General features: G+C 39.1%; 1 protein-coding gene across 1 annotated transcript; it reads left to right on the top strand.

The window, feature by feature from the left end:
* The first annotated feature begins 718 nt into the window (after window positions 1-718).
* On the top strand, window positions 719-11119 carry MTFR2 (mitochondrial fission regulator 2). Its single transcript, XM_050894104.1, has 8 exons — window positions 719-862; window positions 1461-1592; window positions 2034-2138; window positions 2322-2446; window positions 4512-4729; window positions 5849-6149; window positions 8382-8568; window positions 10145-11119. The coding sequence occupies exons 1-8, from the start codon at window positions 800-802 to the stop codon at window positions 10241-10243; spliced, it is 1230 nt and encodes a 409-aa protein (XP_050750061.1). The 5' UTR covers window positions 719-799; the 3' UTR covers window positions 10244-11119.
* The last annotated feature ends 13888 nt before the right edge of the window (window positions 11120-25007 follow it).

Genomic DNA, 25007 nt, shown 5'->3' on the forward strand with positions numbered 1-25007 from the left:
CCATTTATCTTAATTTCTTGAAAGCTTTGGTGAAGTTAGCGTGACTGGGAACAGTACAATTAGGTCTTTGGAAGAATTCAGTTATGAGCAGATAACGCTAACTGCATAGCAGGAGGAAAAAGATCTCCACATTTCTTCTCTGAGTAGAAGCACTGTCTTGTCTTGTTACGCTACTGCCTTTCTTAAAGTTTTCAGAGTTTCTTAAGCAGGAATCTTGACAAGCAAGGTAAAAGAGCAAGTACAGTATCCAAAGCCAGATTTTGTACCAGCAGGCAAGCGGCCCAGGCCCGGCAGCCCGCGGGAGCGGTGCTGCCGCTGTAGCTGCCGGCGGGCGCCCCCCCTCAGCCGGGGGAGCCGCCGCGCCCCGCACGGTGCCCAGCTGGCGTCGCGGCGGCATTCAAACGTGCCCCCCTCCCGACACCCCCCGCGAATGCGGCCCGCCCTCGCCCCCTTACTGGCTCTGCGCTAAGCAATGGCTACTCCCTATTGGCGTGATTTCCTTTCTGCCCCGCCCATACTCCTGATTGGTGCTGCCAGCCCGGGCGGCCTAGCTGGGCTGCGGGGCGGCTTCTGCGCCCGTCGGCCGCGGCCTGAGGCGGGGGCCCGGGGCGCTGGCGGGGGTTAAGAGGCGGTGTGCGGGCTCTCCTCTGCCCGCTGGCGGCTCCCGCGGAGGAGAGAGGGCACCGGCTGCTGCCGGTGAGGTGGGAGTGCTGCGGAGGCCGGCCGCCGCTCGGCGCGGTGTCCTTGCCTGCGGGGGGCGGCGACCTCTCCCTTCCGCCCTGCAGCGGGCGCGGCGGCCATGGCGCTGGTGCTGGATCTCCTCAGGCGGGTGCTGGAGTACTTCGGCTGGCCGCCCGACCAGGTGAGACCCCGAGGCGGGGGGACGGGGGGCTGTGTCCTGCCGGGCGGCGCCTGGAGACCTGCTGGTGCGGGGCGTCTCGTCTGCAGCCGTTGTGGTTAAGGGGAGGAAGGGTCGTCACCTCGGAGCCGCCGCATGCTTGCGGTAGGACGGGCTTTGGTCCTTGCGTACCGCTGGGTTTGTCGGTGTGGGAGAGCTTGATGGGTATAATTAGACACGTTGCCCGCACGTGGGATTTCGGGGGGGTCACTGTTCTGATACAGCCATTCAAGCGGTTATTTTTTCTCTGAACAGGAGAAAAAAATCAGTAACTTTAGCTGTTATGTTTTGCTATTTTAAATGAAAGGCTGCATAACGATTCCCAAGTAGTATTAGGTTAACTAATGCAGTGTCAGGGTCTGATGTTAGAGCGTGAGCCTATGGGCAGCTCTTCAGTGATGGGTGTCAGTAGTGAGGCACTGCTGCAACTTGTAGTTCTGAGGAAATTCTTGGTTTATTTATGTGAAACTCCTAAAGTAACTCTAGGAGTACTAGTTTGACTGAGCTATCCCGGTTATTTTCTGGTTTCATTGTCGGGAGGTTTGTTTTTTTTTTTTGACAGGCCATATTTTTGGAAACTCACATATTCGGCAGCAGTATCAGTCGTACAATTAGAACATGCCTTCCTTCAGCGATCTCATCAAGAAGGCATTTCCAGCAGTTCTATGCAGTTATAAGGAAGTATCAGCTCAAGGTACCTTAAACTTATTTCACTTTTTTACCAATTTTTTTCCCCAAGACTCGTATAGATGCATGTGGTTACTCAAATACACACTTCTTCTTTTGTCAGTATCTCAGAATATTACTAGTTACATGATGTAGCTGCTACGTTCTTTGTTGGCCTTTGTGCCACTCTAAAATATACTGGGTGCAGGCTGTATCTTGGTGGTGTTTTGGAAACAATCTGTTAAAACCAGTGTAGGCCTCTTTGGACTTTCAGCTTGAGAAGAGCATTGAAAAGTTAGGTTAACCTAACTGCATTATATTTAATTACATATTGTCGGCTGCGTGGTGCTTAGTTGCTGACTGGGGTTAAACCACGACACATATAACACTAAATTATTTAATAACTTGGCTTGTAAGAACGGAGGGCTTTGATTTTGCTTCTCAAATTAAAAGGTGTTCTGATTTTTAGGTCGTATCTGTTTGCCAAAAAAAGGAATATGGATCTACTCGAAGTGTTGTTCGTAGACTTGGTACAATTCTTTCCTTAGAGCCCTACCCAAGACCTTATTTTCAAGTAAGTGATTTATTGTTGTACATATGCTTCAACTAGTTTTCTAGTTTCTTAATGTAGTGATAGCTTTCCTGTTCTTTTTAGCTTGTGTAACTCTTATGTTGCATCTGCTGAGGCAGAACTTTTAGTATGTGCTGAATCTGGTTTCTCTTCATACTTTTTGTTTGTTTGTTTGTTTGTTTTTAGCTTGTTCAAGACCCAAGTCCATTGGGTAGTGATGAACAAAGCACAGCTCCAACTCCTGTAGCTCCATCACTTGCTGATGTCCTGTGGGTGGCAAATGATGAGGGACAAGCATTTGCTAGACTTAGGTAAGTAAAAGTAGAATATATGCATAAGAAGGAGAAATAAAAGTAACTTATGTCTTCTCTTCTTTGTGCTGTGTGGTTTTGTGTTTGGGTTTGGTTTTTTTTTTGGTTTTTTTTTTTTTCTTTTTTCCTAGCACTTTCAGGGTTCCAGCTAAACCAACCCTGGAAACTTTTTGGTTTTTTAGGGGGGCAGTTCCTGCTTACCTGGAAGTTCTTACTATGTAGAGTATTCTTATCTGAAAGATTTCTGAAATTGAGTCCCCTCTTTTCTCTGCCTAATAGCATATCAGATGCATTACTGGTATTTTAATTTGTTTTCACTCGTTATGTACTTTGTGAGAGAGGGAGTTTAAGGAAAACGTGTGTATTGCAACATACAAGAAGATTATTCTTATCTTTGTTGTTCTAGTTTACAAGTATTTTGATAAACATTATAAAGGGGAGAACAAGAAAAAATATTTAAATGTCTCCTTTTGACGTTGATTCCTACAGTGCTATGTGTGTAAACATTGATGGTTGCTTTGATGGAAAGAAAAACATAATTTCTTTATTTTAAAAATTTACCTTGAATATAGTTTTTGTAATTCTTTCTAGCTCTTACAGAGTGCTAAAGGAAAATATTTTTACAATTATAAGATATTACAAGTATTGTGAAATGACAAATTATCCAGGAATTTGCAGACACAAATAGTATACAAGTCTTTTCTCCACCCCCCACCCCCCAAGAAATAGAAAGTTGGCTTACTGTTCTTCTAAAGGATCCGTTCAAGAACAGAGGATGAGTCAGCCAGAACCAAGATTAAAATTTGGACATTTGTATTGTCTTGTACTACATCTGTATTGGACAATGTAATTCTACTTCATATTGGCATGTGTTTGCCTGTGATCTTTGTGCTGCTTGCTGGTAATGAAACTACAAGAAACTGATGAAATAACACACTTTTTATTAGAGAAATTTTGATGAAGTTGTGTTTCATCTTGTGATTCCCAAGATGTTACTGTTGAATTACGGAAGGTTTTTTTGCAGCAGCTGTGAAATACTGGAAGAATAAGAATATTGTTAAAAGGAACTGTGGTCTGTTTTGTCTTGCTTGTGCTATTCTTTAGTCAGTCTGATTCGCAGATCCATGAAAGTTCATTCTTTTGTTGTTTTCATTCTTTCTTCCTCCTCCTCCTCTCCTGGCTCTGTGGGATGTTTTTCAACAACAAGTATTGTAATTGGTATCTTTTTCTTCTGAGACAGTATGAAGAGCAAGGGTTTTTTGGCAAATCAGAAAGCAATGCTGCAGGTCTGATTTGAAGAAAAAGGATGATTAATATAAGGGGAAAGGTCTGGTTTTGTTTCAATCAAAACTTAGTGCATCTTGAGTAAATAAAGTAAATTTAATTTCTTTCTTTGTTTCATAACTTGTTCACACTTGTTCTGTATTTTAAGGTTATTTCTACAGGCACAGACTTGAAACAATTTTTAAAATTAAAACCTGAGACTTGTAGCACAATTTTCTAATGCAGTCTGTGTTCATTTGTAGCTTACAGAAGATGAGGTTCTTATTCTGTAGGTGTGTATTAAAATTCATGATTATTCTCCAGTATATTTTCCGAAAGATTGCAACTTCTTTGCTGCTTGCAGTGTTCATCTTGCAGAGTTTGATAAATGACTAAAATGTGTGAAGCCTAATTAAGAGATCATTATTATTTGACTCTCCCTGCCTTTCATATCTACTGTTTCAGGTAGGGAGGAGGGAGATACACCTTTATGGTGTCAGTCTAATAGTTATTGAATAATAACAGCTCAATCCTATGTTATGACCATATGATGTATAATCTATCCCTGAGTAAATTATCTGACTATTTTTTATGATGTCTTTTCGAGGATCTGCATTGTACTTGAGCAAAGGGAGACTTAAAATATTTTTAAGGTTATGAGTAATTAAAAGTTTAATGTTTTCTTAAATGGTTTGCAAATTTATGTCATGCTAAATGACGATAACTTGCTTGAACAGACAGCAAGTTTTGAGATTTCCATTGTTGGCTGAGCCTTTTGAAACTGTCTTTTGTTGCTTTCTAGGACTGAATTATGGAGAAAAGAAAAAAGTACAGCTTATCGTGACCTACATCCATCTATAGATTCAATACAAAATGTTCCAAAATACAGTACACAAAAAGACAGTCTTGTTGATCAAGCAGCACTCCAGAAAATTTCTGCGCTTGAAGATGAGCTAACCTTTCTTCGTGCTCAGATTGCTGTGATCGTTTCAGCACAGACATTGGGAAGCATTCCGTCACGTAAGCCCTTCTGGTTTGAAGCAAACCAGTTTTCCTTTTTTTGCTTTAGAGTTCCTGTTCACAGCTTGCCATGTCTGATGTTGATAGAGAACATCTCTAACTTCTCTAACTGAAGTTACACCAACTAAATTTACAGAATATAGTATTTTGTTTCTCTTTTTAGTATTTGGTGCTGCTCCTATCCCCCCCCTTCCATTTTATAGCCTGTTTGCCAATTTCGAATGCAGTTGATCCTAAGTGATCTTTATACTCATTTCCATGTTTGTGAAGGAGCTTTGTAACAACACTATCCATAGGCTACCAATTACTGTTTAAAAAAGTTACAGACTACTAATTATCCATTTTGAGTTTTGTAGTGTTTCTGACAAGTTATCAGAATAATGGATAGAAAAAGTATTCTAAGTCAGTCAGGTTCAGGCTTTAACAAAAACAAATGCTGCAAATAGATGTGTCACTAGAGTATCAAAGATAGAAGTTCATATTGGAGACCAACTATCTTATGACTTTTTTTTTTTCCCCTTAAAAGTTTTGAGGTCTTGATTGTCTTTACTTGTGGACTAACCCCCCTGTGGTTGTTGAAATATTTGGGCTGGTGCGAGGTAGTTACCTTTGTGTGGCATTGTGAGGCACCTCTGTGATTGAATTAGCTGTTCTGTTGGCTCTTCTTTTGTCTCTTCTCCATTGCACTCAGTATTGTAGTCTATTTTACATGTTTTGTGGTTATCTTTGCTTTTGCTTCATGTGGGTTATTCTAACCTTTAGACCATTGAGAATGAACTGTATGTAGTAGCAGGCTGCTTTGCTGTTGGAGTGCTGCTTTGCTAATTTATCTAGTGTTTAGATTGAAGACACAAATGGAGAAAATCAGAGAAGCACAAGACACCTCAGATTCATTATTTCATGTGTTCTGAATCTGTGGCTTTAAAATAAAAAATGTTCTTTGTTTTAAATATAATTCTTCTGTGGTATAATGCATGAGGTGGGTAAGAAAGTGCTTTAAGAGGGCTGTCTTATCTTGACTTAAAACTGGGTCATCCTAGATGTTGCTTAATATTGTTAATTGTGAAGGTATACTGACTAAAAGTAAAATAACTGTTTTTCTTTTATAACTGCATCCAGAAGCCTTTAAAACATTCAGCACTCCAGATGGATTTTACCCAGTGCCAGCCATGACTTCTACACCATTGTCCGTCTCTCACAATCACTTTGTAATTCCCTCACCTCCTCCACTTCCTTCTGGTGTACCATCTGGTGTTGATGCTAGTAATTCAGCAATTGAACTTATAAAACAACGTCGTGCTGCAAGGAACAGTGGTTCAACTGCCGCTGATAGTGCTGATCACCAGAGGACAAAGAACATTCCTAGTATGATGGATGTTTTGAAAGACCTAAACAAAGTTCAGTTGCGAGCTATTGAGAGGTAGGTTGAATTGAATGTGTGTCTGAGTAAGCCAAGACTATGTAAGCGTCACAGCACTTCAGTAGCACCAGAGAACACCAATATGAAACATCATTTAATGAGCAGCTACTGCTGACAAACTTAAGTTGGCAACTTCCAAGTTCACAGCTTGGAATGTAAGATACTTGTGACATGGCTTTTAGATGCATTTAAAACGTGCTGAATATCACAGCATTTAAAACTAGTCTCCTGCTTTAGTATACAAATCTCAGGTTGGTGTGTGTGTTGCTATCTGGAGATCACTTACAAAGTTGCCTACACAGTCACAGGAAATTAATCTGAACAAATAAACTTTTTGGATTCACTGTGAAAGGACAGATCCTTGGGGAAACATTGGAAAACTACTGTTAGCATACCCAAAGTATCCTGGTCCTAGCTTTGAAGTGTTAAAGAAAATGCATACTGTAGCTTTTATTGAAAATGTTTCGTAAATTTGTATTTCAGTAGTGCAGTTGGATTATAAATATTTTTAATGGTGTACTGTTTTGATGGTAAGCACAGTTGACATGTTACAAAAATGTATTACTAAAGACTGCAGTACCTCTTTGGGTCAGTGTTACTCTGCTATGCTAGGTGTAATAGAGGTTGTCAGCTGTCTTTTCTGAACTTCTTGAGTTGAAAAAGTATATAAGAACAAATGAGTCTATAATGAATATTTGGAGCTCTTAATGTAGGAAGAATGTCACTTACCAAAACTTAACGCATTCTTATTTCAGCATTTTCTTAACTGTGAGCTTTGTCCCTGAAAATAACTAGCACAAGTCTTGGGCAAATTATCTATATGCAACTCTAAAGCATATCTTTACACTTTTGATGACATTTTCACCGTAAGTAGAGCAAATATAAAGTGCACTTAGGTAAGCCTGTGTGTTTCCCTATATCTGCATGTAATTCCATGTACGGTGAGTAAAGAAAGTGAAATGTTCAGGTTGACAGTTCTAACAACCATCATGTTGAGCAGGGGCATAATTAGTAGGAAGTGGTAGGTGTGCATCTGAAATGCTTTCTTTCAGGCAGCAGTCTGACAGTAGTTTAATGTGTGCACTGTAAAGGGAAGACCTCTGTTCTCAGAAGTTGAGAGCCTGAAGATCCCAGTTTCTACCACCCGAACACCAGCTTACCATTGGGCAAGTGCTCTAACAGCTTGATTTTATAGGAAGGGTGAACTCAGTCCTTTCAGGTTTCATGTTAAATGACATCTACTGTAACTGCCAGACTTTGAACTCAGTGCTGTCAGTGTGCATTAATAAGTACAATTCATTGGCCTGGAGATAGCACTTTACTAGCAGAAGTCTGAATACCTCTACATTTTTTTTCCAATATCTCAATGGTTAGGAAGTCTGTCTTATGATTTATTTTCTTGGGCTAGTCACTAACTTCCACATTTATGTTAGGTTTTGGGGTGCAGGTGCTGTTTTGATCTTGCATTTCTTTGCTATCTTTTGATTTTGATAACAGTTTTTTCTAAATTAAAATACAAACTCTACTTTTTAATTTTTGCCTATAAAATTTTTGTATGTGGATGCTCAGGTGCTCAGTTGGAGGGAAAAACTGTCTTCGAAGACTTTGTGCCAAATCTGATGATGATTTTTTTTTTTTTTTTTAATAATGCAACTTGAGTTAAGTGTGGTTTGTAAATGGGGCTTTATGGTCACCTGGCTGCATATTTGACTTAAAATGGTTGTTTTCTTTAAAAGTAATTGCTGTGAGGAATTTTATAAGTTTGTTTTTTCTCATGAGATCGTAGAAAGGCATACTGTTCTGAACTTAAAATTAATGAAGTTTAAATCAAATTATATTCACAATGGTTATGAAATATGTTATGGGAGATTCCAGTAACATACCTTAATATAACTTATAAATGAGACCTGCTACGAAAACTGCACATTTTGCTTTTTTTGCTCATTATTTATTTGCAATACTTTAATACTTTGTGATTTACTGCCATTTTCTTCATGGAACAGCATCAAGTTGTATTTTCAAGCTAAGAATCTAGCTGACAAGTTGTTAGGTGTACTTGTATTAGTCCTGTTTGGTGAATTGCTGTAAAATAACATTAGCAGCATTATTTGTGTAATCAGGGATTTATAGGGTAGGGTGTATACAGAAGTTGTGTCTCTAGATTTTGGATCATTCAGCACAGGATTAGGGGCAGGAGACAATAATTTTTTTATTTTTTTTTTTTTTTTGTAGGTCACCAGGAGGTACTCCTCTTTCTAGACCCAAAAAGAGGCAAAGTTCAGATTGGGATCCAGTTGCTCTACTAACTCATGCACTAAAGCAGAAATTTGCACATAAAAATGACGATGAAGATGATTCCCTGGACAAAGAAAATCGATCTTTTGATAACTCCCCATTTTCTAGTCCAGAGATCCCACTGGTATGTTTTTATATAAGAATGTGTTTTTATATTCTTGAAGTGACTGCTGTTTTCATGGATAGTTGCAGGGTTTTCACGAATCTACAACTTCTCTACAATGTTTTTAAGCCATCAGCCTAGCTAGTTGCTTTTTTTTCAAGTATAATCAAGGCAGAGAATCTCAAAGATTAATTATTTTGGGTGGATTTAGACTGGTAAATACACTTCTTAGATGCACCAAGGGGAAGAACTTAAGAAGATGGACTTTAAAAATTCAAATCCTAGTTGATTGAAGTATGGACATTTGCCTGATGGTAACTGGCAGGTATCCATGCATAGAAACTGTGTGTCTAGTTAGTAATACTAACTACTTATTAACTAATTTTACAAATAAAGATGCTAGGAAGGTACAGAGAGGTCTGACTAACACATGCTCGGTGTTCAGGAATGAAAATGTAAGCATTTGCTGCTAACAGTTTTCTTTGAGGTAGCATCATTTTCACACAGTTTGCATCTTTATCCAGAATGAGATGTGATTCTGAATGCTGTTGCAAAGCCCATGAAAAATATAGTTTTTGCTATGAACAAGAGAAGTGTGGTAGACAGAGCCATTGGACTAAGGTGATTCTGAGTGCTGGTTTCTGTAGAGCAGCCTGTGCAAGCTACTTCAACAGTCCAGCAGTACTGTCGGCTATTTGTCAAAGACATCCACAAACCTCAGAACTACTTTGATGAGATGGATAGAAATAGGTGGCAGTAATTTAAACTGTGTCTCTGCTTAGCAATTCTATCTTGTATCTCAAGAGTGAGATAAAGATTTGGACTGTGGCATTTGTTAGCCTAATGGAGGGAAATAATAATGCAAAACATATTGTGGAAATCCAGACATTCTTTGAAGGCTGCAGCTTATATGCCTGGCTAGCTGCTTGGCTGAAAACTAAAGGAAAGCCAAGGTGTGTGTTTCTATTTCCAGCTATAATGATTTTTTCTTTTTTTTTTTTTTTTTTAAATTTCAGTTGCCACAACAATTTTGCAAGCAAAATGTAGCATATATTTTACAGACTGTAGTGAGTCAACAGCTCTGGTGCTTAATAAATTTCCTTGTTGACCCCCCCCCCCCCCCCCCCCCCCCAAAGGAAAAACTAGAAACTTGTTAAAAACAGCCAGGCTTGTATTTTGGATGCTGCAGACCATTGCATTGCATAGCTGACATACCTGATTCTAGACACAAAGATCAAAGTTAGATCCTGAAACAGCTTGTTTATGGAATAGCTTTTGTTTCAGGATCTAACAGCTGAATTATAAAGTCCTGGAAGAGAGACTGCTTAAGGCCAGCATATTCAGAATTAGATACAGAAAGATGGGCTTTTTCTGGTTAAAGCAGAATAATCTCATGTGCTTGTAATCAAGCCTAAAATTGCTTACCCTTGAGTGTTTTGAAGAATAAATGTACTTAAAGCAATTGCACAGGCTGACTATTTTATTCTTCCTACGTTAAGAGAAGTGCAACAACTCTTCCAAACTGTCTTTATTGTAAACATCTTCTCATTCAGTTGTCTTGGGTATAATTTTGTTTAACTCCATCCCTGCTCCCCAGGTTGGACGTTGCAGTCTGAAGCCAAATGCAAAATCTAGCCTTATAAGAACTGATGAAGTTAAACAGGTACCAACGCGGAAAGTGAGAGCCCATATTTAACTGATGGAGACTTCTGCGGAAACTTCATAGTGTGTATAAGTGGTGCGTCTCTTTGAAACTGCTGTAAGGTGCTGTGATGTGCTCTAGAACATGTCTCTGCTATGCTATTGAAGTTTGGGTGTTGTAGGGTTTGTAAAATTGCCTCTTCCTTCTCCTTAGTTTCCCAGCAGCCAAACTTGTGAATGTGGTGCTTTTATGAGAAGCGCAGAACCAAAAGAAAGCTTTTATTGCTATGGAGCAGTGTGTTTGAAACCTGGGAAATGCAGGAAAGAAGTATGTGTGAAAGAAAAATATTCATATGGCAGCTGAGGTGTGCGCTGTGTTTGCACTCCAGTGTAAATAACGAGGAAGAGTAAACTTTTTGTTAGTGTGTTACATATAACTGACTGTATATAGTGGTAGCTAATACTGTTTCATTAGAATAGTATAGTTGCATCAGTTTTCTTTGCAATTTGCTGATGCAACTCCATATTCCATGTGCAAACAGTATTCTAATTTATTTTGGGTTAGTAGATGAACTTCTATGTTTGTGAAACTTTGTTGTGCTATAAGTAAACTGCAGGCTCTCTGTTAAATGCCCATAATATGGGGGAGTTGTTTTCTGAGATGAAAAAGACCTTGTAGAGAGATCTGCTAGCACATAGTCTAAATTCCACATGTAAATAAACATTAACTCCCTACTTGGCTTCTCCGCATGAAGTCTGTTTTGTTCACAAGAGTTTATAAAATAAAATTTCCTTTATATCATAGATGTGTGTGGTAGTGGCACTTTGTGTTGCAGACTAACTTTTTTGTATCTTAAGAACTGACTGTATTAGACAACTTTGTAAATAAATTGTATTATCTAAAATTAATTAAAATAGAACTTACATTTTTCCTGCCAGAGTACTTTATGGAGTCCCTTATTTACAAATTTATTACAATCCAGTGCTTACAATAGCTGCCTTCCCTTAATCTTTTGTCTAATGATCGTGATGTATAAAACCCAAATCGTATCAATGAGACTGTTGAATGTGTCCCTTGTATATCCTGTGTGTCTTCTGTTTCCCTGCTCTTACACAGAGTAGACTGGCAGCTGGATTCCCTCTTACTGCTGGGTCTTATTTGCACAGTTGTAAGAAATTACTGTGCAAATCCCTTACTTCTGTTTTAATTTTAAAAGTTATCTTTTGACTCAAACTGGAGCTTAAGTGACTTGCTATTTTATGCTTCTAAAATTCTTCTAGATTTTTTTTTCTGAATGTAGTAATTATTGAACTTTATCACATACTCCCATTCCTCTCTCAGTCCGTTACAGTTTGACCTTCCCTTTCTTTCCACTTTCAAAATACTCATCTGCCACCTTCTCTACCTAAACTTGACAACTGCTATGAAATCCATATGGAGTAGCCAGCTTAGCCCTGTACTTGGCAATCTTACCCTCTTCTGTCAAAGCTCCCCAGTGTCTTTTGTCTGCTGCTCTGGTCTCTGATACGCTAGGGCAGCAGGGAGCAACAGCGAAGGAACTCCATGCAGTGCCTGCAGAAGAGAATATGAAGGCAGGTGAGTCCCGGTGACCATAAAGCCTATGAATCAGCTCCCTCTTGCTCAGTGTCTGCAGCGTGATGAGGTGGAGCAAGTTATCTCCTGTGTTATATCAGCATTCGTAGATCCAGGGGATCTCAGACTTTGTGGCTGTTCTGTTGTGACTGACGAACTTGAAGGTAGAATTCTTGCTGAGAGAGACTGAATTAATCTGCAAAGCCCTGAATACAGCAGTCGTCTGTCTCTCCTACTTCAATTGCTTTATGTGACCAGCAGTTTCTTCTTTTCAGGAAGAACTATTGTTTTGGACTCCTTTTGTATGTTTTTTCTGTTCTCTCCAGAGTTCATCATTTAACTACAAGTTTGGCCTACAGGAGCATTTTGCAGTGGGAATTTTGAATCTGAAAGTGTCTTCATTTTGGAAGGGAATTCTCTCAGAAATTTCTTGGTACCTCTTCAACCAAGGATCTAGTGTTGGACTTCAGAAGCATCTGCAAATTCTAGTGAGCTGTGTGACCCTTCAGGTTGTTGGCTGCTGTCTCTGATTTTTGCGTCAGTCTGATGTGAATTGTGCGGTAGCGTAGTTAGTATAGCTGATCCGCTTCCTTAGGGAAAAGAATAAGTCATGGGCCATGTGATTTTTTTTTTTTTTTTCCAACTATGTACCACCTACGCATGTTATGAGAACAGATTCTTTGTTTTATGTAGTTCCAGATGTAAATTAGGTTAGGCACTGAGCCCTGGTATACCTTGAGAAGTCTGTGGGTGGCATCTGGTAACATCTGACAGTTTTCAACACTAAGAAGTTGCAAAACTTAGACAGTGATGTTTAGTAATGAAAAGGTTAGCACCCATTGCAGAGATTTTTCTCCCTTTCAGAACTAATGGAAACGTGCCTTTGTCATCTTATTTTCTTTGACTAAAACATCTGTATCAACAACTTGGAAGCAACTTGAAGTTCTCTAGGGTTATCCATGCCCACCTAGAATCCATGCCCTGTTTACCTGTGAATAACCTTGTTTACATAAGGTCCCTGACTGAATTGCTCAGTGACAATGCAACTCTTAGAGATGTGGTAGTGAGATGGCGGAGGAGGAAGAGACTCAGGAACACGAGCACTCTCTTGGTCTGCTGGAACAATCTTGTGAAATGCTGTGCCTTTTTGTCACTGAAGAAATCTGGAAAATTTATTCTCCTGCCACTCCTGATGAATTTTTGGGCAGGATGTCTTCCTTCAGGAGTTGCTGGAGAGGTCTCTGGAATTAAAGTTGTTTTTGTTTTTCCACTAGAAAGACTAAGAAATATGTATAGTATATCCAGTTTTTCAATTGGTAAAATTTAAACAAGAATAAATGTTTCAAATATTTTGAGTAAATATGGCTAGAAGGAAAAGTACGATGTAGTTGCTTAAAAGTACTCTTAAGGATTTTTCCCTAGGAGATCGTAAGAGATTTGAGTTCTCTATCAGTGAGCTTCCCATTACAAGGAGACTAATAAATACAATTACCTGAACTGTCAGAATATCACTGTTTGCTGACAAACTCCTATAATATACCAGATCTGTCCAGATACTCACTACTTGTGAGGGACAATTAATATGTAATCTGTCATCTCTCTCTATGTGTAGGTACAGAGCTTTTGGGGAAAGGCACAGCAGACTACGCAACAGTATTCACTGCCCTCAGTCTGTTCCTCTTTTCAGGAATTAAGTATGTTGTTCTTCAGTCCTACCTAAATAGTAAAATCATATATGGGGCTCTTGCAAAAGCCTAATTGACAAAGGGATCCTGCTAAACAAGTTAGCCTTTGAGTTACAGATCAGAAGCCTGAGGGAAAGTAAGTCCTGCAGGCAAGACTATCGAAGCAACTGCGGTCCCAATGTTAGTAAGGTCTGCAGCCAGATTTCACTTCTGCCTTATCTGAAATCTGTTTGCCAGATCACCAATGTATAAAGAGGGAAATTTTTCATTATTTTTCAAAATACTTTGCTGAAGTACGAAGCTGAAGTTACTATAAACAGTATAGTAAAAAAAGGACAGTATTGGGTAGTAAGTATAGAACGGATTTTGTAAGAAAAGGAAGAATCTTATAAAGTCATAAAAAATAATGCATGTGTTGTGAGAGAATAACTCAAGCTATGTAAAAAGCAACAAGACATGGATTAATGCTTCTATCTGTATAAATCTGCTTTTGTTTCTTGCAGTTTGACAAATGTGAAAGGCACAATCTGGAAGGGTCTTTGACAAGCTTTTTTCCTCTCTTGCTGTTTGTAAATGTTTCAATGGTTTGTAACAATGCACATCATGCTCCACAGTTACACCTTGAAATATTTTGTTTAGGAGCCCAATGTCTAACTGCTGTGATTAGTTTTAACAATATCTAAAATCATGCTGTGGGTTGTGGTGAGTTGACCCTGGCTGGATGCAGGTGCCCACCAAAGCCACTCTATCACTCCCCCTCCTGAACTAGGCAAAGGGAGAGAAAATAAAACGAAAGGCTCGTGGGTCGAGATAAGGACAGGGAGATCACTCACCAATTACCGTTGCGGGCAAAACAGACTCGACTTGGGGAAAAATTAATTTAATTTATTACTAGTCAAATCAGAATAATGAGAAATAAAACCAAATCTTAAAACACCTTCCCCCCACTCCTCCCTTCTTCCCAGGCTTAACTTTACTCCTGATTTTTCTCTACCTCCTCCCCTCCCGAGCGGTGCAGGGGGATGGGGAATGGGGGTTTGGGTCAGTTCATCACACGTTGTTTCTGCCGCTCCTTCCTCCTCAGGGGGAGGACTCCTCACGCTCTTCCCCTGCTGCAGCGTGGGGTCCCTCCCACGGGAGACAGTCCTCCATGAGCTTCTCCAGCATGAGTCCTTCCCATGGGGTACAGTTCTTCACGAACTGCTCCAGCGTGGGTCCCATCCACGGGGTGCAGTCCTTCAGGAACAGACTGCTCCAGCGTGGGTCCCCCATGGGGTCACAAGTCCTGCCAGCAAACCTGCTTCAGCGTGGGCTCCTCTCTCCACGGGTCCTGCCAGGCGCCTGCTCCAGCACGGGCTTCCCACAGGGTCACAGCGTCCTTTGGGCCTCCACCTGCTCCAGCGTGGGGTCCTCCACAGGCTGCAGGTGGATATCTGCTCCACCATTAACCTCCATGGGCTGCAGGGGGACAGCCTGCCTCACCATGGTCTTCACCACAGGCTGCAGGGGAATCTTTGCTCTGGCGCCTGGAGCACCTCCTCCCCCTCCTTCTTCACTGGCCTTGGTGTCTGCAGAGTTGTTCCTCTCACATCTTCTCACTCCTCTCTCTCACTGCAACTGCTACTCCCCTGTAACTTCTTTTGCTTTTCTTAAATATGTTCTCCCAGAGGCACTACCACTGTTGCTGATGGGCTCGGCCTTGGCCAGCAGCGGGTCCATCTTGGAACCCGCTGGCATTGACTTCATCAGACATAGGGGAAGCTTCTGTGAGCTTCTCACAGAAGCCACCCCTGTAGCCCCCCCGCTACCAAAACCTTGCCACGCAAACCTAATACATGGGTAAAGGCTAAAGAAGGCAGCTGTCCTTCAACTTGGGAAATATTTTGTCCATTTCAGTATTATTTGCCCAGATTACTTACAAATTCTTGTACTTCAAATATTTTCTCTCTTTTTAATAGCAGTCACCGACAGAAATAATTTCTATTTATCATCAGTTTTCAATGTACTTTTTGTATCTCTAATTATTTGGCAAAGAAATGTTTTGCCTGTCCATCTGTGGGTGTGTGTTAATAAAATAGCTGTCTTCTATAAGATAACTGATATTAACCCAAATGTCTGTGTTTATTTATATTAGGACGTCTCAAAATTAAGTTACAAATAAATGATCTTGGCCTGTGTTTAACAGAACTAGAAGGAAATGACTGAAAAATCACTTAATTGTATATATGAATCCTAATTTATTCAGATGTCTATGGAAGCACCTACAATAGGTATTTGAACTTGCCATCCTAGCAAAAAATGAAGACTCTAAAAGCTTCTGTGTTGCTAAAGGGATCTTTTTCTTTAAATTCAAGTGTCATATTTTGTACTAGGAGATTGAAATAGTAGTTTCATTTGCAATATCATAACTTTACTCTGTTTTATCTAGCTAGAATTTAGCTATTTAGCTGAGAGACATTTTTGATTGTGCTAGACATTAGTTTCCACAGTATTCTTTATTTAGAGAATTTGTTCTAATAACTAATTATAATAATCAAAAGGCCCTTCTTTTGATATTCATTATTTTCCCCAGTAATCCTGTCAGCAGGATCTCTCCTTCTGCAATGGGAATTTGATTTTTTTTTTTTTTTTTTTTTTTGCATGTTGAAAGGAAAACAATGTGGTGCTTTTGTTCCAGCTGTTTCTAGTCCTCTTTACATTTTAATTTCTGCTTACATTTTCATTCAGGCTATTTGCCTGGAAGGCTGAAGGAGGCTGTAAAAGCAGATTATTTCTGTATGTGAGCAGGAGTGTTTAGACTCTCATTTTTGTTGTTATTGGGATGGAAGTATTCATACCTTTTGTTTAAGGCTAATTTAGGTGTTTAATTTCAATGCGTCAGGGAACCAAAAGCAGGAGCCTAAATTCCCTCTGCAAGTAACAGAGAGGTAGCCAGCTCAGTGTGCAGGGGTGGAGCTGGCACTGGTTGCAGTAAACCCCGCATCAGCAAAAAATGTCTTAGAATAAAATATATTTGAAAATTTTGAAAAAAATTGATGTAAATAGTTGATACATTCTGCAGATGAACTGCATGTATTTAACCACAAGAGAGCAGTGTTATACCAGATCTATGTTGCAAGTCTTAAATTTAAATGTAATTCTACTTTGTCAGTAATAGGTCTAACAGCAGAATTTTAATCCCTTTATATTTTTATCGTTTTAGTGGTATTCACTAAATTGCAGAGGTACATGCTTCTAACTTGCTAGTGTTATGGTGAACTATATTTATGTGTATATGGACTAGTAAAAAGTCAACACCAGGCTAGTTTATTCTCTTATTCACGAAATAAATCTGCTACTTCATTTTCTAGGAGAACAGACGGAAGATTTTATGTGGTGAGTTAGAGAAGAGCTTCATCTGGCAGTAGTCTTTTCCTGAAGAAATATCCTCTCATATCCCACGTAAAATGGCTATTGGAGAAAATTTCTGTTTGTGGTGCAGTACATGCATAATGAACATTGCCACAGAATTGCAGGGATTTGTGTAAATAACTTTTAGGTTATACAAGTGAAAATATGCTGCTACTTACTGATGAAAAGTCAAAGTGACCATCTGGCATAAAAATTCACATTTTTCTTTCAGATGAAAGATTATACTCTGCTCCTGTAAGCATACACATTCTTTGCTTGTCACATGTAAACAGTGACTTAAACAAGCTTCAGGTGCACTCATAAAGCTGAGTAAGAGTATGTTTGCAGGGTTGGGCAAAGTTCAACCTTCAGTAATGCTTCTGCATTGCTACCGACTTTGTTAGAGTTGCTAGAGTGGAACTAAAGGCAGTATTTAGCTACGTATTTTTAAATAAATATCTTAGCCATCCTATCACCTTGAACTGTGGAGAACTTGTCCATTTAAGACGTCTATTCTTGCCATCTGTGCTTCCTTTTTAGTACTCTGCATTTTACTTAATGGGGAAAGTTGAATTGTTCCCACTTCTCTGTTTTACTTTTTAGTTCTTATGCCGTACCACAGCAGCTGTATTTGCTGGGAGGCAGTTGCCACTGAGCAACGGCTGCTGGTACAAAGGAGGAGTAGGAAGAAATTCAAAGTAAGCTTAGTTTTAGTTTCTTCACGTGTTATTGTTGTCTTATGGTTGTTTGATGCCTTGTCACCTTCTGGTTTACAGCCTGTGAGTATTTGTCTTGTTTTTTGATAGTGAGAGCTGTAGGAATCTGTGTTAAAAGTTCCAAAATAGCAGTATGGATCAGTGAGGCTGATCGTGTGTTCTACTACTCAACTGAGGTTTTTTTGTCCATTAGAATACTGCTTTTTTTTGTACATGTATTCTGTTGTTTCTTACTTAATTTTGTCTGGCTGGTATTTTAGTCATCTTTTTCCATTACGCTTTTTCTAGTAGGTGTATTGCTTGACTTATATATGATGTTTGACTGTCATCTACTGGGGCAGGCTTGATTAGCCAGGCTGTTTTTGTTATGCTCTTTCCTTGCTCGTGAGGAAGTGTTTCTGAGGAGAGGTCAAGCTCAATGTTCTTGTTTTTAATTTTGTTAAGTTAGGAGCTGCCTTACCAGCATGTACAGTGGGAAAGTAATCTGGAAGTCAGTATGTTGTGACAGTAAAAATAGCTAGTTTGAAGTTGTACGTTGATTTGACTCAGGTGAAATGTGGGCTTTATCAACCACCCCTGTTCCTTATCTGCCCATTTGACGACCCAAATTTTTTTCATCTGGTTGTGTTTGCGTCTTATGTCTTCTGTTCCTCTCATATGCACTGTCTGCATGTATATGAATTATATTAAGGTTTTACTTGTTATGTTTCTGCAGCGTCTTTTTTTCCCAAAACTTCTAGCAAATCTTCAGACTCTTTCTTATTTCTCAGTAGTGGCATAGTCTTTAAGATTTGAAGAGTATACTTTGTATTTAGTATGTTAGAACAATGAGGCTGCTAGTGCGATTGATCTTTATCCAGATAATCTGCTCTATAACCTAGTTTGTCACAGATATCATGGGTTTTGATGTTAAGTTAGAATTTTGAGATCACAAATAAAAGAAAAATATTAATGTAAGGTAAGCAAAATAAACAGAATTCGGGAGATCCTGCTTCATGCTTTGTAAGCTCTTGGTGCTGTTGCTAGGAGAAGAGCATGTTAACAGTTCTCTAAGCTAGTAGTTGCCTGGGGAACCCACAGAAACTTGTGCTATTTCTACACATCTGTACAAACTCAGACAATCTTTTTCTTCCCTGTACTCCCCTTTTCCTCCTCTCCAGCGTAATAAAAGCCATGGAGAAAGGTTGTTGCCTCTTGATCATAGGACTAAGTCCTTTCTCATTCTCCAGCATACAGGTCTCCCTTACAGTAAAGACCCAGCAGCTTTGAAGAAAATGGTATGTGGCCAGACCTTGACTGAGGACAATAATTGTGAATAGTTGACCTGATAAGAGCTGAGGATCATGAGCACACCTGCTAATGGTCACTGGCACTTTCATTTGGAAGTTGTTGCTGTTCCATTGCTTAAACAAGAATCAAAGTCTCACGAATTGCATAGATTTTAGGAAAAGTGTTTACTTCAAAAAAACCAGGATCGCTAATTACTACTGAAGTAATTCTCTAATGGAGGAATAAGTTAAACTCTGCTTGCTAGAAAAAAGCTTTAAACTGCGGATGGTTAAGCAACTTGAATCTGCAAATTCTAAAGAAGCTGGCTCAAGGGCATATCTGGCCTTTTGAGTTCACTTTGAATAAACCTCGGAGTAATACAGAAATTCAGAAAATTATTGTGGGATCTAAGTTTTCTTTTTAAGAAAAGTGGGGTAAACCAGGTGACTATAGGTCAATTAGCATGTATCAATTCTAGGCAAAAAAGCTGTGTGATGGGATCCTATTGCAGATTTGGAAATAGATAACAGGAGTGATCTCATGTGACTTTATTGGAAAATAGATCTTTTAAATCATCTTTGACAACGATAGCTGTAATAGAATAGTGTAAATTAAAATGTAGCATTCATATTATCCACAAAGTAGATGTTAAATGGATGCTGAACTGATTAACTGGCAGATAATAGTAATCACTGAAAGGAAGTATTTCTACTAGGGTTATAGAGAATGGGTCTAGGTTAATGCAGTTTCATATTTTTAGTAATGAAATAAGTGATAAAATTTGTGGATAATTAAAAACAGAAATTACACTGAGAGAAATAACGAAGATGGGAATGATGGCACAAAGCCATATTGATAATGCCATAGTAAGTTAGGTCTTCAGAAAGAGAGTACGTTCTAGTACAGTGAGTTGGAAAACTATAAAGGATTTTCGTTCAAATTTATAGGTTTTGCTGCTGTATTCTTTCAGAAACAGAAAATCTGTTTGCAGTGACCTGATTTGTCTGTGAATGCATGGAGAAGAAAAAAAAAAAGTACTTAAAGCCTCTTTCTCTGACAGAGAGAAACATAATACTGACCAGTAGCAGAAAGTGAAAACTAGAATCATTTAAATGAGAGTGTGTTTCAATAACGAGCATGACATCCACAGTGGGAAGTGGCGATTCTTTATTTCTCCTCTGTAGCAGAACCCAAAGCTAATTCTACAGTGAACCAACTAGGGAGTGAAACCAACAAACAAAACCAACAAAAAACCCCTATAGCTTCTGATATCTAGGTGATCAAGGCTTATTAGATGTAAAAGCTCAGGTCTCAGATATATGAATCGGGTGAACTTTCTAAGAGATTTTTCTTGGCTGAGTCACCTTTTGACAATGGTGCCTTCCTTCTCTCCTCCTTACATTATTTTCCGCAGAGAAGTTTTGAAGTGTGTTTATTTTCTAATGTGTTTATCATAGGTTGTCTTACAAAGAGATCAGCTCTTACTAAAGGTATTTGTTTTACATTTCAAAAGTACTTCTAGTTTCACAGAGGGAGGAGCCTGTGCTACTCTTGAAGGTGCAAACTCCTTGCTGATATTCAGAGCTTTAAGAAGACTCCATACTATCATGGATCTCAGTAAAATTTAAGTTTGTACATGTGCTGTGCCAGCTGAAAAATGACATCTGCATTATTATATAAGATATCCCTGAAAGCAATATAACACCCACAGGCAAAACTTGAAGCTGTCAAGTAACTCAAGAGTGATAATGTAAGCTCTCCCTTTAAATTAACGACACTGAGGTACCAGAAAGAACGAACTGCAATTGGATTGGTGAAAGAGTAAACGCTTTCCTCAAAAAACCCAGCAAAATGTACAGGTTTTTTTAAGGTACTTAGAGATGATCAATTCACTTTTTCCACAAAACCATAGAAGTTTAGCTACTTTATCATTGAAGTAAATGATGTCCTTTCACATCTAGCTCTCTACAGGGTCTGTGGTGGTTTTCTTCTTGAGCTTTGAAGTAACATGAATCTGTTATTAAACTATTTCTGTTGTGAAGACTTGTGGTAGGAGCAGTATTGGTGTCCCTTGTGGGGTCCTGATCTATAACTAGAGCGCTCCAAAGTGTAACCACGGTGCAAATAAATAAATTCCACCTTTATCTAGCGTTTCACGTACAATGTGACTGTTGAGCTGTAATAGTCAAAATGCCAGATAATTTTGTTAGCAGTTTATATTTCAAAGCCTGCAAACATGTAGGCCTAAGTAGTGGAACTGTTCAGAAGAAAATGAGGGCTGTTGGTAACGCGAGGTTATATTGTGATGTGTTTAGGTATCGGGCAGATGGAGGATTTGGCAAGACAGCTGTTTTCCTACACTCCTTCCTAAGCAAACAGTAATATTTTTAACTATGAATCCTTAAAACTGGGAAACGGACATGTATACAATAATGTCTTAAAAAAAAAAATTAGGTTTCATACTGTTGTAAAATGTGCTTAATAAGAAGTGTGACAGGAATTGAAGCTGACCTGAGCCTCAGGAAAATGTTTCTCTTGAAATCAAAAAGCCAGGTTTTATTACATTAAAACCCTCCATAGTTTTAACTAGGGAGAACTCAGAAATGACCAAGGAAGACAGAAAATAAAAAGGCAGTTGGAAGTAACTCTTCCTCTGCTTATTGTGCCCTTGCATGCGAGTCCTTGCTTCCACTTAACTCAGTACTTTTCTGAGTTGCAGCAAAATCTCTTGGGCCCCTCTCATGTCTAGGTGACAGCGAAGCCTCGCAAGAATTTTATTTACTTGCTGCGTTCTCCAAGTGAGCTGTGAGCTTCTTGCTATGGCTCTCTTAAATGAAATGCCCTGCAGTCTCTGACCCTTCTCTCTTCCAGCCCAATCCAGAGCATCTCAGAGAAGGAAGAATTCCCCCTCTCTTTTGGGGATCAGGGGGGAGTCACTCCGCTCTTTAAAAGAACATAACATATGATTGGGAACATAATAAATACCTTACTTTCCCAAAGCAATTTCTTTTTGTCTTGCTTGTGACTAGTTGGTGTCTTCAAGAAGCTGACCATAATTCGGGGGGGGGGGGTGGGGGGGTGGAGGGCAAGAGATCTAAGAAGGTAAAAATAGGGGCTTGATAATCAGTTTTAGTCATCTCCAGATGGGACTCCTGATACAGCGAGCACAGAGGAATTGTGAGGGTCGAGTGCAGAAGGAAGTTGACTACACAGCTTCTTATCCAGGTTTCTTCACTTTAATTCACTAATTCCTTCAGGTACTATAATTTGTGTGTATTATCTTTGTACCTACAATGAAGGTAAACTTAGGAAGTGTATTTGCTATATTAAAACTTTTGTATACACCTTTATGTACCTAAAGCATACAATGTGCCAATGTCACTTAGCTGTTTTGAGTAGCTGAAGCACTCATCCAACATTGCCACTGACTTACTTAATTTATGTTTCTTGGTTTGTTTAATGTCTGTCTTTACATAGGCAGTCTTCAGGTAGCAGCGCTGTTGAGGAAGGTTTCCCTTTAATGTGGGAGTCGGGGCAGTAAGCATACACATCTATATGCATCTTAATTAGGCCTTCATAAAGGTACTTCAAAGCACATAGTGCAAATGGCCACTCCTTAATGTTTCTTGCAGTAATGGTAGAACTGGTGGTGTTGACTTTTTTGCTACATTAAGGGGCAATGTGTTGTGCATAGGTACCGTAGAGGGCAGTGCCAATGTCCCGAATTACTTGTCATACACATGGAACCTCATCCTAGCAAAACAGTACATTTTAAACAAAGTAATTCCACTTGTGTTTTGGTCTCTCAGTTGATGATACTAACGAATATCTTTTTTTTTTCCCCTCCTCCCTCTAAAGATTGAATTGAAATATATTTATCCACTGCAAAACATGAAAGATACAAAAGAGCGGTCTTTGGGACAATATTTTATCTTTCTCATCGAATCTGTCTCTGAATCTACCATATGTTTCAGTACTTCCTATTTTCTTTGGATTTTGATTGCCTGAAGTGACAAGCCTCAAGTTTGTCTCCAGATATTAGTAGGTCCTATTATAGAAATGAGACTGGGCATCAAATACATGTGTAGGTGTAGCTCTAGATTTTTCTTTTTGGTAGCTATAGTTCTTTCATAAATATGCTTATGTATCTGCTAAGCTCATAAGAATCCTTTGCACATACGAATGAAAACTCTGGATTTGGAATTAACAGCTGCTGACCTGCACAAGTAGGTCATGAAAGTGTCATTCTAAACAAAAGGTTGACTTAAGTCTTAAAGTATGTTTTCTCCAAGATTATGATTTTAGTAATATTTATTTGTAACCATGAATTTTCTTATCATATAAATGTTCAATCTTCTTTTAAGTTTTGATATGTGGTTAGAGGTTAATGTATTCTTGTTGCAGCAACTTCCACATGTATTGCTTTACTTTGTTTTACCTATGTTTTGATTCGGGGAAAACAGAAGCTCTCAATCTGTCCAAATGTTCATTTTTTTTAAATAGGTGGTACTAATGAAGCTACAGTCTTTCTCCCCCTGTCTCTCCTTTCTGGAGGTTTTTTGTGATTCAAGTTGCTTTTTGCCACCCTTCTTTGCACTTCCCACTCTTGTGCTTGCACTTTCTGGAGAGGGGTGATTAGTATGAAAATGATGGCATAGAATTTATCTCTGGGTGGTAGGAGAGGTGGAGATAATAGCACAACTCCTCTTTATCCCTGTTTGTATGAATTCTAATACTCCATTTTAGTTAAAACTTCTTATGACACCCAGGTCCCCTTCCTAATCTAGTACAATATATTTAGAGCCCTGTAGGGTACAGGATTCAACTCTTCTCTCCAAAGTGTATTACCATAAAATCGCCTGACATGAAATTCATCTGCTGTTGTGATACTCACTTCCTTGTGTGTTTAGGGCTACATGGCCCTGCGTAGACACCCAAGGTGGCTTTTAGGAAGTGGTGCTGCTGGTAGCAAAATTCAATTGTCATGAATGGAGCTGTTGCATGATGTTTACTAAAACTCTGCCTGAGACCCAAACTAGCCCAGGATATAGTAAGGTGATCGATCGGTTTTAGTGACAGAGCCAGTTTAAGCCCTTTCTTCTCTATCCTGCCATTCTTTTTCTGTCTGTCCCTAAATAGGGAAAGACTGCGAGGTGTAGGAGTGGGAACACCATAAGCCTGCCTTGTTGCTAAAACCAGCGTATTTTGTAACTACCCCCATGTTAGCTCAGAGAGGACTGGACTGTGTTGTGCATTGGAGAGACCCTGCCTTCCTCAGCTTTAGGGAAAAGGAGTGTCTGTCACCTAAATAATTGTTTGTCACATGCATATTGTATTACTTCTTTTCTTCATGAATAGTTATATTTCCAAGATTCTCCACCTGAGTTTTAAACCACAGTTAAGTCTTCGGCCAGGACAAAAAAATTTGCCATATTATTAATTTTTCTTTTGCTGTTAAGTTCAGTGATTCATTTCAACTTGCTAGTCTACATTACTTGTTTTGAACCATTAAACATCAGCATCCATACAGATGGTGCCTGTGCAGAGTAGGAAGATGTATTGACTTAGCTGTACTTGAAAATAACACTGCTAAATCTGTTGTGGAAAATTGTGAGTGGTTTTCCAATGCTATGTAAAACTTCTCCTGGAGAAACCATCACAACTCCATCCATATATAGGACAGATCTCTAAGGGGTTTCATTCTAGAATCCATTCTGCAATTCAGCTTGCATCCGGGGGACACATGAAAACACTTATTATGATTCTGAAGGGTGGGTTTTTTTTATTTTAAGAAAGTGAATTAAAAATGTTGGCTAAATAAGACTGAAACCAAATATATTTCCAGCTCCTATATTCAGTTCAATTGTAGCATTTGCACTGCACAAACTACATGAGTGTTGTTACTGAAGACTTTGAGGTACAAATAAATTCTGGCTTTAGAAATGTATCAAAATCAAGAAGAGTCATCCCTGCAGTGACAAACATCCATCAGTGATGACAAGTATTTCTCACTTAGAAATACTTATCAGTGTAGAATGTCAATACTTTCCATATTTTCAATTAAATGTCACAAGCCTCTGTCATGTTGCACATATATGTAACATGGTCTGTAACTGAGAAATCAGAAAACGGAGATTGACACTGACCAATGATATTAAGGAGAAC

The sequence above is a fragment of the Gymnogyps californianus genome, chromosome 3 (assembly GCF_018139145.2).
Source record: "Gymnogyps californianus isolate 813 chromosome 3, ASM1813914v2, whole genome shotgun sequence".
NCBI lineage: Eukaryota > Metazoa > Chordata > Aves > Accipitriformes > Cathartidae > Gymnogyps > Gymnogyps californianus.

What these genes read in the sequence shown, in the direction of transcription:
- MTFR2 (XM_050894104.1), top strand. Translation starts at nt 800, where the DNA reads ATGGCGCTGGTGCTGGATCTCCTCAGGCGGGTGCTGGAGTACTTCGGC. An exon ending in TAAGGAAGTATCAGCTCAAG is followed by an intron (nt 1,593 to 2,033) that starts GTACCTTAAACT and finishes TCTGATTTTTAG; the next exon opens with GTCGTATCTGTTTGCCAAAA. An exon ending in ACCCAAGACCTTATTTTCAA is followed by an intron (nt 2,139 to 2,321) that starts GTAAGTGATTTA and finishes GTTTGTTTTTAG; the next exon opens with CTTGTTCAAGACCCAAGTCC.